The following is a 13272-nucleotide window of genomic DNA, read 5'->3' as shown; positions in this document are numbered from 1 at the left end:
GAGAGTTGGACAATGACTAAGGAGGATAGAAGGAGAATTGATGCCTTTGAGCTGTGGTGCTGGAGAAGAGTATTGAGGATACCATGGACTGCTAGGGAAACAAACAGATTCATACTGGAAAGGGTCAAAACAGGCAGGTGGCTCCTTGGAGGCAAGGATTCTGAGAATCCATCTAACTTACTTTGGACATGTTGTAAGGAGGAACCAGTCCTTGGACAGGGACATCATGCTTGATAGGGTGGAGGGACAGCACAGGAGGGGAAGGCCCTCTATGAGGTGGATTGATTCAGTGACTGGGATAATCAGGATGAGAATGTCAGACAGAGACAGTGCGATTGGCAGAGGACTGAGCAGAGTTTAGGGCTGCTGAACATAGAGTCGCTATGAGTCGCCAGTGACTTGACAGCACATAACAATTACATGAGTCTCAGTGATTGTTAGTAATAATCATTACAAGGCAAGAGCAAGGAAATAACAAGCAATTTAGGGTGATGTCAAAGCATAGGGATCCTTAACTAAACAGTTATTTTAAAATCTGTTTCAAATGCTATACAGAACTGCACCAAATTAATTATCATTCAGATTAACTAATGGATGTATTTTTTCCTCTTTCTTTAGTTTTAATTAAAAAGAGATACTAGCAAGTATTTTTATATGTGTGTGTATAAACTAATCTTTGTAACAAGTTCATTTTAAGTTCAATTGTTATCCTCATCTTAAATAAGGAAATTTGAGTCACAGCAATGCAAGCTAAATTCAAAGTCACAAAAAATGAGTGACCTAGAATTTGAACCCAGAAATATAGACCTGAGTCTACACCCTTAAACATTTAGAATTAGCCCATTTCTAAGGAATATCTAACTGAATGCCCCTCTGAATTTCTAGGTTTGGCTGGTTTGGAATGGATGCACAAGAAGTTTCAAAACCACTGTTAAATTACATTGGAGCTGGACTATCAATAGTAAGGTATGCAGCCATTTCTAGTGATTTAGCTATTCCCCCAAACATCTAGAATATTTTATTAAAGGTCTGTGTTGTTGTTATGTACTGTCCATACACACCAACACCTAGCTGACCCTCCAGTGAGTTTTCAGAGTCTGTAAAAGGCACCAGAGGAGATTGTCCATCTTTTTCCCTTGGAGCAGTTAACAGATCTGAACCGCCTGACTTTTCGTTGGCAGTGCAATTATTAACCTGCTAGGCTACCAGAGCTCTTTCAAAGGCTATATAAATGATTTTTTTAGCTGTGGATTTTGTTTTTAAAATTGATATTTTAATGAAAGTTTACAGAAAACTTGGATTTCCATTCACTCATTTTTGCACATTTTCTTCTATAACTCCCTATTCACTTATCTTTGTAAAAAAATTATTTCATTGTTGAACAAATTTCTTGCTTCCCCTCCCCAGAGCACTTTGCTATGCACCTCTTATTCTGGACTATTGTCATGAAAATAATGCCTTATCATAAATTCCTTTTAAACAGTTCTTTCCCTGATCTATTTCAATGCAGTGGTCATTCTTTATCCCCTTTTTTCTTAGTTGTCCCCCAACCCCCATATCAATCCTGTTTTGTAACAGTGGCACTATGCAGTGTTTGTCCTTTTATGATAGATAATTCACTCAGCAAAATGTCATCCAGGGTCACCCATTTTTTATATTTCATGAGTTGTTTTTCAGTGCTGCATAATATTCCATTGTGTGACTGTACCACAGCTTCTCTATCCATTTGTTTGTTGATGGACACTTAGATTGTTTTCAATTCTTCGCTCTTGTGAACAACACAGCAGTAAATATGGGTGTACATGTATCTATTTGTGTGACAGTTCTGGTTTCTTTGGGGTATATTCCCCGTAGTAGAATTCCTGGGTCAAATGATATTTCTATTTCAAACTTTTTGAAAAAGTGCTATGCTGCCTTCCCGAGTAGTTGCACCATTTTACACTCCCACCAACAAGGCATCAGGGTTCCAGTTTCTCTGCAACCTCCACAGCATTTGTTGTTTGCTACTGTGTTGAATTTTGCTATTATTACTGAGATGAGATAATATCTCATAGTTGTTTTGATTTGCATCTCTCTTAGAACTAGGGATTTTTAACATTTCTTCATGTGTTTTTGGGCCATCTGAATGTCTTCTTTGGTGAAATGGCTGTTCTTATCCTGTGCCCATTTTTCAATTGGGTTGTTTATCTTGTTGTGGTGCTCAAGTATTCTATAAATTCCAGATATAAATCCCTTATCTGACATGTCATTACCAAATATTCTTTTCCAGTCTGTGGCTTTCCTTTTCGCCTACTGAAGAAGTTTTTGGATGTGCACAGGGATTTGATTCTTAGAAGGTCCCATTCATCTATTTTATCCTCTCATGGTTGCAGGTTTTTCAGGATGCTTGGAAAACTGTTTATGTTGTGGATTAGGACTTCTAGAGTATTTACAAGCCTTTCTCCAATGAGTCTTTAGTTTGGGTTTTAGTCCTACGTCCTTGATCCACTTTGAGTTGGTTTTTGTATATGGTGTAAGGTGTGAGTCTTTCTTGAGTTTTCTACTGATAATTTTCCAATTTTGCCAACACTGTTTGTTAAAGATGAGGCTTAGTTTCCTCACTTAATAGATTTAATCTTCTGGTCTAAAACCAGTTGACCATAGTTAGATATGCTGATTTCTTCTGGGTTCTCAATTCTATTTCATTGATCTATTAGTCTATCCCTGTACCTGTACCATTGCGTCTTGACCACCATGGCAACATAGTAGGATTTGAGATAAGGAAGTGAAATGCCTCTTGTTTCCCCTTTTCTGGAGTGTTTTGCTTATTCAGGCCCTCTTTCCATTCCAGATGAAATTGGAAATTGCCTGTTCCATCTCACTGAAAACAGAATTGGTGTTTGTATTGGGATTGCATTGACCTTGTAGATTGCCTTTGGTAGAATTGTCATTTTCACAGTATTGAATCTACAGAACGGGAGCTATGAAAGGTGATACCTATATCAATAGCTCATCACAAGATTAAATACTTGGGAGTAAATCTAACTAAAACCACGAAATACCTATTCAAAGAAAATTACAAAACATTATTACAAGAAATAAAGAGAGACCTGGAGAAATGGAGGAATATATTATGCTCTTTGATATGAAGGCTTAGTATTTTAGATGATCTTAAACATTTGCTCTTATTTTGGTGATATTTGAGAATGTTATCAAGAGGGACTGTCCCTGAAGAAAGACCTTATCCTTGGAAAATTAAAAGTTCAACCAAAAAGGAGAGATAATTTCAATAAGATCAGTTGACACAGGATCTGACACAATGGCCTCAAGCACAACAGCAATTGTGAGGGTGGTGCAGTATCAGAATTTCCTTCTGTGGACCACTGTGACTTGGAGTTTGCTCCGTGGCACCTAACTATAATTAAAAGATCCAGTGTGAAAAACAATGTATACAAACTTTGTAAGTAAACCAGTATTAAATAAAATAAATGTTATGTTAAAAAAAAACCCGAAAAGACTATGTAGGGAACTCTGGTGGTCTAGTGGACAGGGAGCTTGTGCTGCTAATCAATCCAAAGGTGGTTGGTTCAAATCCACCAACTACTCTGCAAGAGAGATATAGGCAGTTTCCTTCCATGTAATTTATAGCCTCTAAAAACCTGCTGGAGGGTCAGCTGTAAGTCAGTTCAGACTCCAAAACACACAACAACAACAACAACAAGAAAGCCCAGTTAAAGGAGGCTAGATAAACGTAATGAAGAACTGGAAACTGAAAAAAAAAAATTAGTTTTTAGTTTTCTAAAAATACTTTGTAGCTTAAAAAAAGTCAAATTATTGACAAGATCTGAGTATATCAGCTCCAGATGCCCTGAGGTTTGGCCTCTCTCTAAAATTTCCAATAAAATGTCAATGTCCTGAAAAAAAGTTTGATAGTGCGAACCCATCCAGTGGTGACTACTTCTATAAATTTTAAAGCCAAGAAAGCATTATGCAACAGTTTTGCTCTGTAATATATAAGTCACCATCCATGAGTAAAAATTAGCTCAATTGTCCTAGGATAATTTTTTTTGGTGGGATGTGTTTACATTTTCTTTAAATCTTTGCTTCATAAAATCCACGTGGCTTTTCTTCAAGCTCATCGTTTACAACAACAAACTTGGCTCTGGAGTACAAAACATACTAGACCTGGAGTCAGGAATCCCAGTTCTAGCTTTCAAAAAATCCGTGGAAAATTAAGTAACTGCTTTGAAAGTTAGTGTCATTCTCTGTAATATATAAAAATGCAAACATAAAAGTAAACAAATCACAAATTTGCTGGTGGATTCAGAGTGCAGAGCTTTTGATTTGCAACCTGATACTTTAAGCACCAAGAGCACTAGAGGTTCCTGTCTGTAACATATGCCTTTATTATGTTGTTATGTGACATCAGACTGGAGCAGACACAGAGCTGACCCTCCACTGGGTTTTCAGAGGCAATCAATTGCAAAGGAGAAAATTGCCCATCTTTCTTCTATGGAGCAGCTCGTGGGTTATAGCCATTTGTCTTCGGATTGGAAATGCAACTCCTTACAACCATAACCAATAGCTAATGAATTACAATCAAATGGCAAAATATTTTGGAAGCTCAAAAATACTACTCATTGCCTAACTAATTTTGCTTCATGGTTATCTGATAAATGTCAGAGTACAACCATACTCCATAGAGTTTTCAGTGGTTGATGTTTTGGAAGTAGATTACCATGTTTTACTTCCCAGAAACCTATGAGTAGATTTGAACCTTCAACCTTTGGTTAGTAGCCAAGTGTATTAACTGTTTTCACCACCCAGGGATGCCCCCACAATACTGCAGAAACAAGGAAATGCTGACTTTCTGATGCTCTTGGTATAACCTCTGATTCTCTCTTCCATTTACTACTCAATTACTGTTTACTTCTCATCTTCCATTTCCCTGTGAGGTAGGACAAACCTGGTTAAAGATGAAAGTACATAAAGAGTTTGATTGAGGAAATAGCAAAAAGTGTAGCTGAGGAAACATGCTACAAAATTGTAAAGTGCTCCTAGGGGTTACTGGCATATAGATACCATTTAAATTTTTAAAACAGTAATTTATTCTGTACAGTAAGGAAGACAGTTAAAGGCACACAAAGCAATGCATGATTTTAATATTAGTTATATTAATATCACAAACAAGGAATCTTATTGTCGTCAAGTGAGATTCTGACTCACAGTGACCCTATTAGGACAGAGTAGAACTACCCATAGGATTTCCAAGACTGTGAATCTTCAGGAAAGTAGAGTACCACATCTTTTTTTTCTACAAAAAGCAGATGGTAAATTTGAACCCCTGACTTTTTGCTTAGCAGCCAATGACGTTAACAACTGCACACCAGGGCTCCTTACAACTGACCTGAATTGATCAACAAATGCCTGGTATGTGAAGGGGTCTTATGACCAGTCACAAATAGCAGCATAACGATGGCATGAGGATATTGTAGGGAACATATTTACTTGCCCAGAGCATAAACTTTCTGGAAATCTGACAGCATTTTTATAATATTTGATTAATAGTCACAGTTTTTGTCTAACCACAAAACTTTAATAATTTAATTCCTATTCAACACAGTTTAAATCTCTGTGAAAGGCTGTTTGGAACCCTTAGCGTTAGTTCAGCCATTTTTCTTTTCAGTCTGATGTCTTTTGTTATATTCCATTTTACTTAGTTTTCTTAATCCAGCCAAATAACTATTCTTATTCCTTTAAGAGTACAAGCTCTTCTGCATACCTAGAATTCTCTTTGACTCTAATGGCATTAGTGCTTTTGTATGTGCCTGTATAAGGGTGAAAATGACTTTAGATCTCTATATGACAGTGTTCATCAATAAAATTCTAACGTAAACTAAATCCCCAGACTAAGCCCACTGCCACTGACCTGATTCTAGAGAACATTCCTGTAAGATTTCCAAGGCCATATTATTTACAACAAGCAGACTGCCACATCTTTCTCCTACAAAGTTACTAACCTTTCCCTTAGTGCTTTAACTTCAGCACCTGGAACTAGGTCACCTTAATCCAGTCTCCTTTTGTCCCTGGACTCCATTTCTACTACCTGTCAGAGTATCATGTAATTGATCTCACTGCCTGGAAAATTTTAGTAGGTTTTTTCCCCATTCTTTAGGGAAAGAACAGTGCATTTCCTTTCCTCCAGCAATGATGACTTCTCCCTAGCCACATTATGGAGAAATCTCTTTGTCATTGAAATGCTGCCTTAGAGAGTGACCTGAGGCCAATTGGAGAAGAAATAACACAGATTATTCTAAAATGGCATATTCCTGACATTTTTGCTTTGAGGCAATTTTACATGTTTTGTACAATTCACAGTCATTCTAGCTTTGAACAGCTCTCTTAAAAATAATTCCTTTCCATTTAAATGTTGCATGGTTTAATTTTGACTTCAGGGTAATTTACAAACAATTTCCCAGTCCTTCAAGCATCTCTTTTCTTTCTTTAGAAGCAGTCACACACAACCAAAAAAAAACACCCTTATTTCCATTCAGTAGAAACCAACACAAAGCCGACCCTTTAATGAGTTTGCAGAGGCTGTAAATCCCATGAAAAGGCATTATCCATCTTTCTCTCCCAGAATAGTTGGTGGATTTGAACTGTGTGCTTTGGCATGGCAGCATAGGTCCTTACCCAGTGTGTCCTCTAAAATTATAACTCAATATTTTATGTTCTACTACTTGGACTTAATATGACATTGGACAAATTATATCTCTAAGCCTAGGTTTCTTTCTCTTTTAAGTGTTAATAATAGACAACAATTCTACTAAGCTTCTTAAAAAGGGAGCTCTGGTGGCTTGGTAGCAAGGAATTGAGCGTCTAGCACAAAAGTATGCAGTTTTTAATCCACCAGCTGCTGCATGGTTTAAAGATGGATACTCTCCCATGTGATTTACTCTCTTTGAAAACCCAATGGAGGGTCAGCTTTGGGTCAGTTCTGACTCCACAATACACAACAACAATAAAAATATCAATATATTGAAGAATAAATAAAGTAGTACTTAAGTGCTTTGCCTACGTCTTACCTAATGCCTTTAAGTTGAGTTCTGACTCACAGGGAACCTCCACTGGGGTTTCAGAGCAGTAAAGATGGGGAGTCTCCTGCTTTGAAAGGAGTCTCCTGTCCATTTTTTTCCCTTGGTACAACAGATAGATTTGAATTGCTGACCTTGTAGTTGTCAGTGAAATGCCAAGTAATGCCCTGGGTGTTAGCCAGTTTCTTTATAATAATCATTATTTTTATGAATTAATATTCCATAGGCAATTGTTACTTCTCCTTGTCTAGCTTCTGTAGCTTTTGTTCCAACAGTTATAGACCTAGATTTGAGAAAGAATATATAAACTTTAGAGTGGAGAGGACATGGTCTTCAACATTTGCTTTAATGAAAATTCAGAAGTCATAAAAAGGAATATTTACATTTTATTTAAAGAAAAAAATTGCTTTGAATTACCCCTGAGATTCTGCTCTTTATTCATTTCTCATCTTTCCCTAGAGAGATTTTTTTTTCTCTCAGAGCTTCAGCTGTTATTTTATGCTGCTGTGATGAAACTCAGATCTTTGTCCCAAGCCATTGCCTTTCTTCAGAGCTACGTTCCTTCTACCTAACAACCTAGCCACAACCAGGCTAGACTTTGCAAGGTGGATGCATCCAGGATGCTTTCCACTCAATTTTATATTGAAATTACATCTAAAAGAGAACTACGTTTGGACTCTCCACAAATACTAGACTTGGTTCCTTTTCTTAGTCTTCAGTATTTCCTAAACATAATAACTTTTCTTACTTTCTCTTTCCCTGAAAATTGGTTCTCCTTTTAGAGTTTCTGCTCTTAACAAAAATCAATTTAAAAACCTCACTCATCTTTGATGTCTTTCCTTTTATACCCTAACCCATGTATAAATTTGTTAAAATTTGTTCTAAATGTTTCTCTTCATTTCATCAATCCTTTACTACCTACTCACCTCTGAAAAATTATAACCTCAAATCTAATTTCTTCCCTGATTCCATTCTTTGCTCCTGCCAGTACTGCTTTCTTATCTCTGTCTTATATCTGTTATTAAATCAAGTCATGCCTGTCATTTTCTTGTTTAAAAATATTTTAAGACACTCTGGCATATCATCCTGTATTTTTTGTTAGAAAAAAACCACACAAATATATGCCAAGAAAAGGGTTTTTATTATATGCTTTCGAAGAAACAAAGCTCATGCAATTGTAACATCTAGCATTAGTTTTCCAGATTACACATGTTCAGGGATACACACACACACACACACACACACACACACACACACATCTGACTGCAGCCTTTAATGTGGATTGAGGCTCAATATCAAGAAAACAAAACTTCTCATCACTGGGCCAACTGGCAGCATCAGGATAGATGGTCAGGAGATTGAGATTGTTCATGCTTTAGTTTGCTTGGCTCAGTGGTCAACACTCTTGGCACCAGCAGCCAGGAAATGAAAAGATACATTGCGATAGGAAAGTCTGCTGTTAGGTACCTCTCCAAAGTACTGAAGAGCAGTGGTATCACTCTGGAGACTAAGGTGCACGTGACACAGGCCATGGTCTTTGCAATCACTTGCTATGCATCAGAGAGCTGGACAATGACTAGGGAGGATAGAAGGAGAATTGAGGCCTTTGAGCTGTGGTACTGGAGAAGAGTATTGAATATACCATGGACTGCTAAGAAAACGAACAGGTTCATCCTAGAGAGGGTTAAACTTGACTGTTCCCTTGAGGCAAGGATTCTGAAAGCTTCATCTGACATACTTTGGATGTGTAGCAGGAGGGAATAGTCCTTGGAGAAGGACGTCATTCTTGGGAGGGTGGAGGGACAGTGCAGGAGAGGAAGACCCTCTGTGAGGTGGATTGATTCAGGGACTAGGGTAATCAGGGTGGCTGTGTCAGAGACAGTGAGGTTGGCACAAGATAGAGCAGGGTTTAGGGCTATTGTACATAGGGTCATTATGAGTTGCAGGTGACTCAATGGCACATAACAACAACAACAACAACATCTGAATAGGTCAGGGAACTTTGATAACCTAGTAGTAAGAAGTTATACTGCCAACCCACAGGTAGGTGGTTCAAATCCACCAACTGCTCTATAAAAGAAAGCTGTGGAATCTCCTTCCACATGATTTACAGGCTCTGAAACTCAGTAAAAGGGTCAGTTATGAGTCGTTTCTGAACAAAAGCATCTACTTAGATTATATTCCTTCAATTTTTCTGCTACTTTGAGGAACTTGAAGGAAAGATAAGAGAAGTCTCTTATCTTCTATTGAATTATAAAATCACTGGGCATAAAACGTTTAACTTGAACTTATAACTGTGAAAATGACATGGTGGTGGCATTCCTTGCCTCCTCTAACTTCATGAGAGAGAAGAATAACAACTAGCATCATCCAAGGCTGATTTCTATACGGCAGAAGCCAGACATGATTCTACCCTATTATCTTTTTATCAATTGTTACACAGATTACCATTCTATTACATCTCTATTTCTCTGGTAGTTTCAATAACGTGTTGCAATTGCCACACAGAATTCACAGGTAATATTCACAGTTTGTGATTTACTAATAAAGGTTGCAATTCAGGATCAGGAATGACTCTGAATGCAGTTTTGTCCATACAGCCTCTTCTCAGTCATGCCCCAAAGGAGGCCTCTCTCTTGCCCTTGACCTCATTACCTGGTCTCTGTCCTGTTCACACAAGTATTTCAGAGTTCTTTTGTCTCTACCAATTTAATTGTCCTGAAGCACTCCATGCTGTCAGCAAACCCAGTCTAAAGGCTTTCGGCTTTGGCTCCATGGGTGTAAAGGCACTCATTCTGTCAATAAGAACTTGGAAATCATTCCATTTTCTCATTATCAAGCTGCACTCATCACCAGGTTCTGCTGCTTCTATTTCTCACAGTGTGTCTGGCATTATAGTTCTCTGTCTTCTAGATCAAAGATGTTTAGAGCAGAGGTTGGTAAAGAGTCCAAAGGATTCACTTCACTCCTGATTCTTCATACTTGATGGCAAAGCTGACCATTCCCTATGTTAGTGTTTCTACACCTTATTTGTATGGTCCTGCTCCAACAACAGCATCATGTCCTTTTCTTAAAGATTAACTAGCAAGCTATCTGATCTCCTTCATGGACCACAAGGACTTCACTTTGGCATATTCCACCCAGTCATTTGATGGGAGTTAAAGACAATGTCGCTAGAAGAGTCATGTTAGTCAATCACTCACACTTAAAAAAAATAAGAGATGAATGTAACAGTAATTTTTATACAAAAAAAACATTAAATATGGGGATAAATAAAAATTGCGCCAAAGTTGTGCATTTCCATAAGTTCATTTAATATATAAACACATTTTAATTTATCTAAATAGTTTGACTATAAATGAATGACCTTGAGACATTTGTTTGTAACAAAGAGCTCACCAAGAGTAAAAGAAATCAGGAGGGTAAGACAGGGTTCAGGTCTTGTTCATAGGGTCACTCACTCTGAGTTGGCCTTGACTTGACAGCACCTAAAAACAACAAGAAAGATGTAAAAAGGATTGGGGGTGAAGGTGGGAACTTCACTTTCTAAATATATAATTGTGATCTTTCCATATTAGAACATAAAACTCATTCTCATACTTTTTTTTACAGCGGTGGAGTATTCCATTGTAGACTCACTTCACCTGATTAGGCTCACATGGATCTTTGTTTTTGGTTTTTTGTGTTTTGTTTTTGTTTTGTTTTGTTTTGTTTTTAATTATTTTGTGTGAGTGTACCATCAAATCAGATCTGACTGGTACAGGAGGATATTGCACCTCCTTCTCCAGCAGAGCGTCTGGTGGATTCGAAACACATGGATCTTTGGTAGATGGCTCCAGATTCCTCTTTATTGGAACTGTACTATTTTGCATGCACTTCAGCAGTATATCAAAATACCTTTCTTCTACAGTTTTGGCAGCTGAAGATATTATTAAACTTTTGGGCATTTGTTCTGTAAAAGAGAAGAGAAATACTATTTTGTTGTAGCTTTTATTTGCTCTATTTCTCTCTCTCTCTGTGTTGCTATATGATTTCAGATTAAGGAGCATTAAAGGAAAGATTATGCCATTGACTAAATCAATGAAATCATGAGAGAAATCTCAGTGTGGAGGAAAGTGGAAAGCTAGTGATTTTAGTTCTGACTCATTAAAAAAAAAAAAGAGACATCTAAAAGGATGGCAATGGGGAAGAAATGGCCAACGTTAATGGGCAAACATTAGAAGTAATCATACATAGGATTTCATTATTTAAGCTTTGTTTTCTCTTCAAAAATCTAGACAGATCAATTATTACTCAATAATGTGATAACTATAACTAAAATTATCATACTTTACAGTGCCTTCATATTTTTGTTCATCAAAAGTGAAATACCATGTAGCACGGGTTCCACGGATACTACACCCTTAATGTCAGAACATGTGAGTATGGCACATGGCGGACTGTGTGATAGTATACTGAAAGACAACTTGATGTGAAGCATAAAATTAAGGAGAAAGGAAAAGCATATATTTAAATAAGAAGGTATTATATTGTTATTTTTCATTTAGGGCTGTATAAAATATTTTAAAGGAAGCCTGATGGCCTAGTGGGTCGGCAATAACACAGTTAATGTCAATATAATTATTATGGCTGCCTCTATATAGTAATTAACCATTATAAATAATGAGCTCAGCAAGATTCTCATAATAAAGCTTCTCAACAAGCACAGCTATTAACTTAATTTTATTAATTGTAGATCTCTGCTAGTAGATGTATATACAACCTTATATTTTAGAATGGTTTAAGATTTTCTAACAGAGGAAGCCTAAATACATAGTGGAATATGAAAGTTACTTCAATAATAAGGAAAAAGAAGCTTTTCTAATATAGGAGGAGGAAAAGATAAAAGGAAGCTGACCAAAAGAAAAGACATGGGAGAATAAGAATTCAATATGATTTTCTTTCCTTTTTTTTTCTACTTTTTTAATGCCATACCCTGCTCTTCACAATAATACAAATAGAGAATATATACAAACTCAATATTTTTATTGTGGAGAATCTAAATTAGTCTGTAATTATAAGTTAGATGGGGGCCAGCAATCTTCCAAGGCCTGCCCTGTGTTTTCATGAGCAGATTCTAGTTAATTCTATTTCAAGAGACTCCTCTGTCTATCATAAGCTCAGGACTTTTAGCTTACATATGAATCCAAATGTAATACGCACTTTCTCCTTACTTTAAAATTAATTGTTTCTTCTTTTCTCCTTTCCCTCTCAAATCCCTTATCAGTTGTGGTAACTGGAGTTTCAGTAGAACTGATGTTACGCTGAATGATAATTAGCTCCAATAGGAGAGGGAAGAGAAGTATTAATCCACAGACATCTGTGATCAGTGTATCATCTCAGGGAAAGTTGAAGAAGGTTTATTATCTCATTTAGATCTGTTGTTTTTCCTATGTGATGTTAATTTGGAACCAATTCAAAGCTGAAGCTCCATGGGTTTTCAGAGGCTCTAATCATAAGGGAGGAGATGGATTTGAACCACATATCTTTGTGTTGACAGCACGTGTTCTTACCCACTGTGCTACTGTAACTGCCCTCCTGAGGCCTGATAAAGTCTATTAAAGGGGTAGTGGAGATTAAAGTGAATTGAATATAACTTGTTAAAAATTACATAAGTAGCCTAACTAAGATTCTTTTAGACAGAAGGGAAGAATCTAAGCAAATTTACAACTATATAAAAGCAGTTTTGTTTATTAAGCGCCACTCATCATCAGCTACTTGTTTTTATCATCATCTCCTTTTCATAAGAAGGGAAGCTTGACTTGGTTCATGATAAAGAATCTCAGTCTAATTTCTTATCCTTTGCCAGAGCAGGAGTAAGTTTAACAACAAACCCCAAAAAAGATATAGAGATATTAATAATAGCAAAAGTAATAATTTTTCCATAGTTTGAAATGTTACCCAAGTCTTGAAACATGGCAAGACATGTCTTATTATCTAATTCAGTGTAAAAACCCTGGTTAATTTGAGGCTTTCCATATTAGGAAAGTCTGAGGTTGACTTGGTTTTCATTTCTTTACATATAATTAGAAGACATAAATGAAACAAATTTGCTAGCTTTAAAATGTTGTTGTTGTTGTTGTTATGTGCCGTCGAGTCGTTTGCGACTCATAGCAACCCTATGTACAACAGCCCTAAACCCTGCTCTATCCTGTGCCAG

The 13272-nt window shown here is 36.8% G+C and overlaps 1 protein-coding gene across 1 annotated transcript in view; it reads left to right on the top strand.

Moving 5' to 3' along the window:
- TMEM144 (transmembrane protein 144) overlaps positions 1 to 13272 on the top strand; it is a 53035-nt gene that overhangs the window by 9243 nt on the left and 30520 nt on the right. The window contains exons 4-5 of the mRNA XM_006902953.1: positions 886 to 966; positions 11410 to 11491. Coding sequence (XP_006903015.1) covers positions 886 to 966; positions 11410 to 11491 — 163 coding nt within the window. The remainder of the gene's footprint in view (positions 1 to 885; positions 967 to 11409; positions 11492 to 13272) is intronic.

This window comes from Elephantulus edwardii, unplaced genomic scaffold (genome assembly GCF_000299155.1).
Source record: "Elephantulus edwardii isolate Elephantulus edwardi_28Jun2011 unplaced genomic scaffold, EleEdw1.0 scaffold00477, whole genome shotgun sequence".
Classification (NCBI taxonomy): Eukaryota; Metazoa; Chordata; class Mammalia; order Macroscelidea; family Macroscelididae; genus Elephantulus; species Elephantulus edwardii.
The sequence above is the reverse complement of the archived record's forward strand: the minus strand, read 5'-3'. Positions and strand labels throughout refer to the sequence as shown.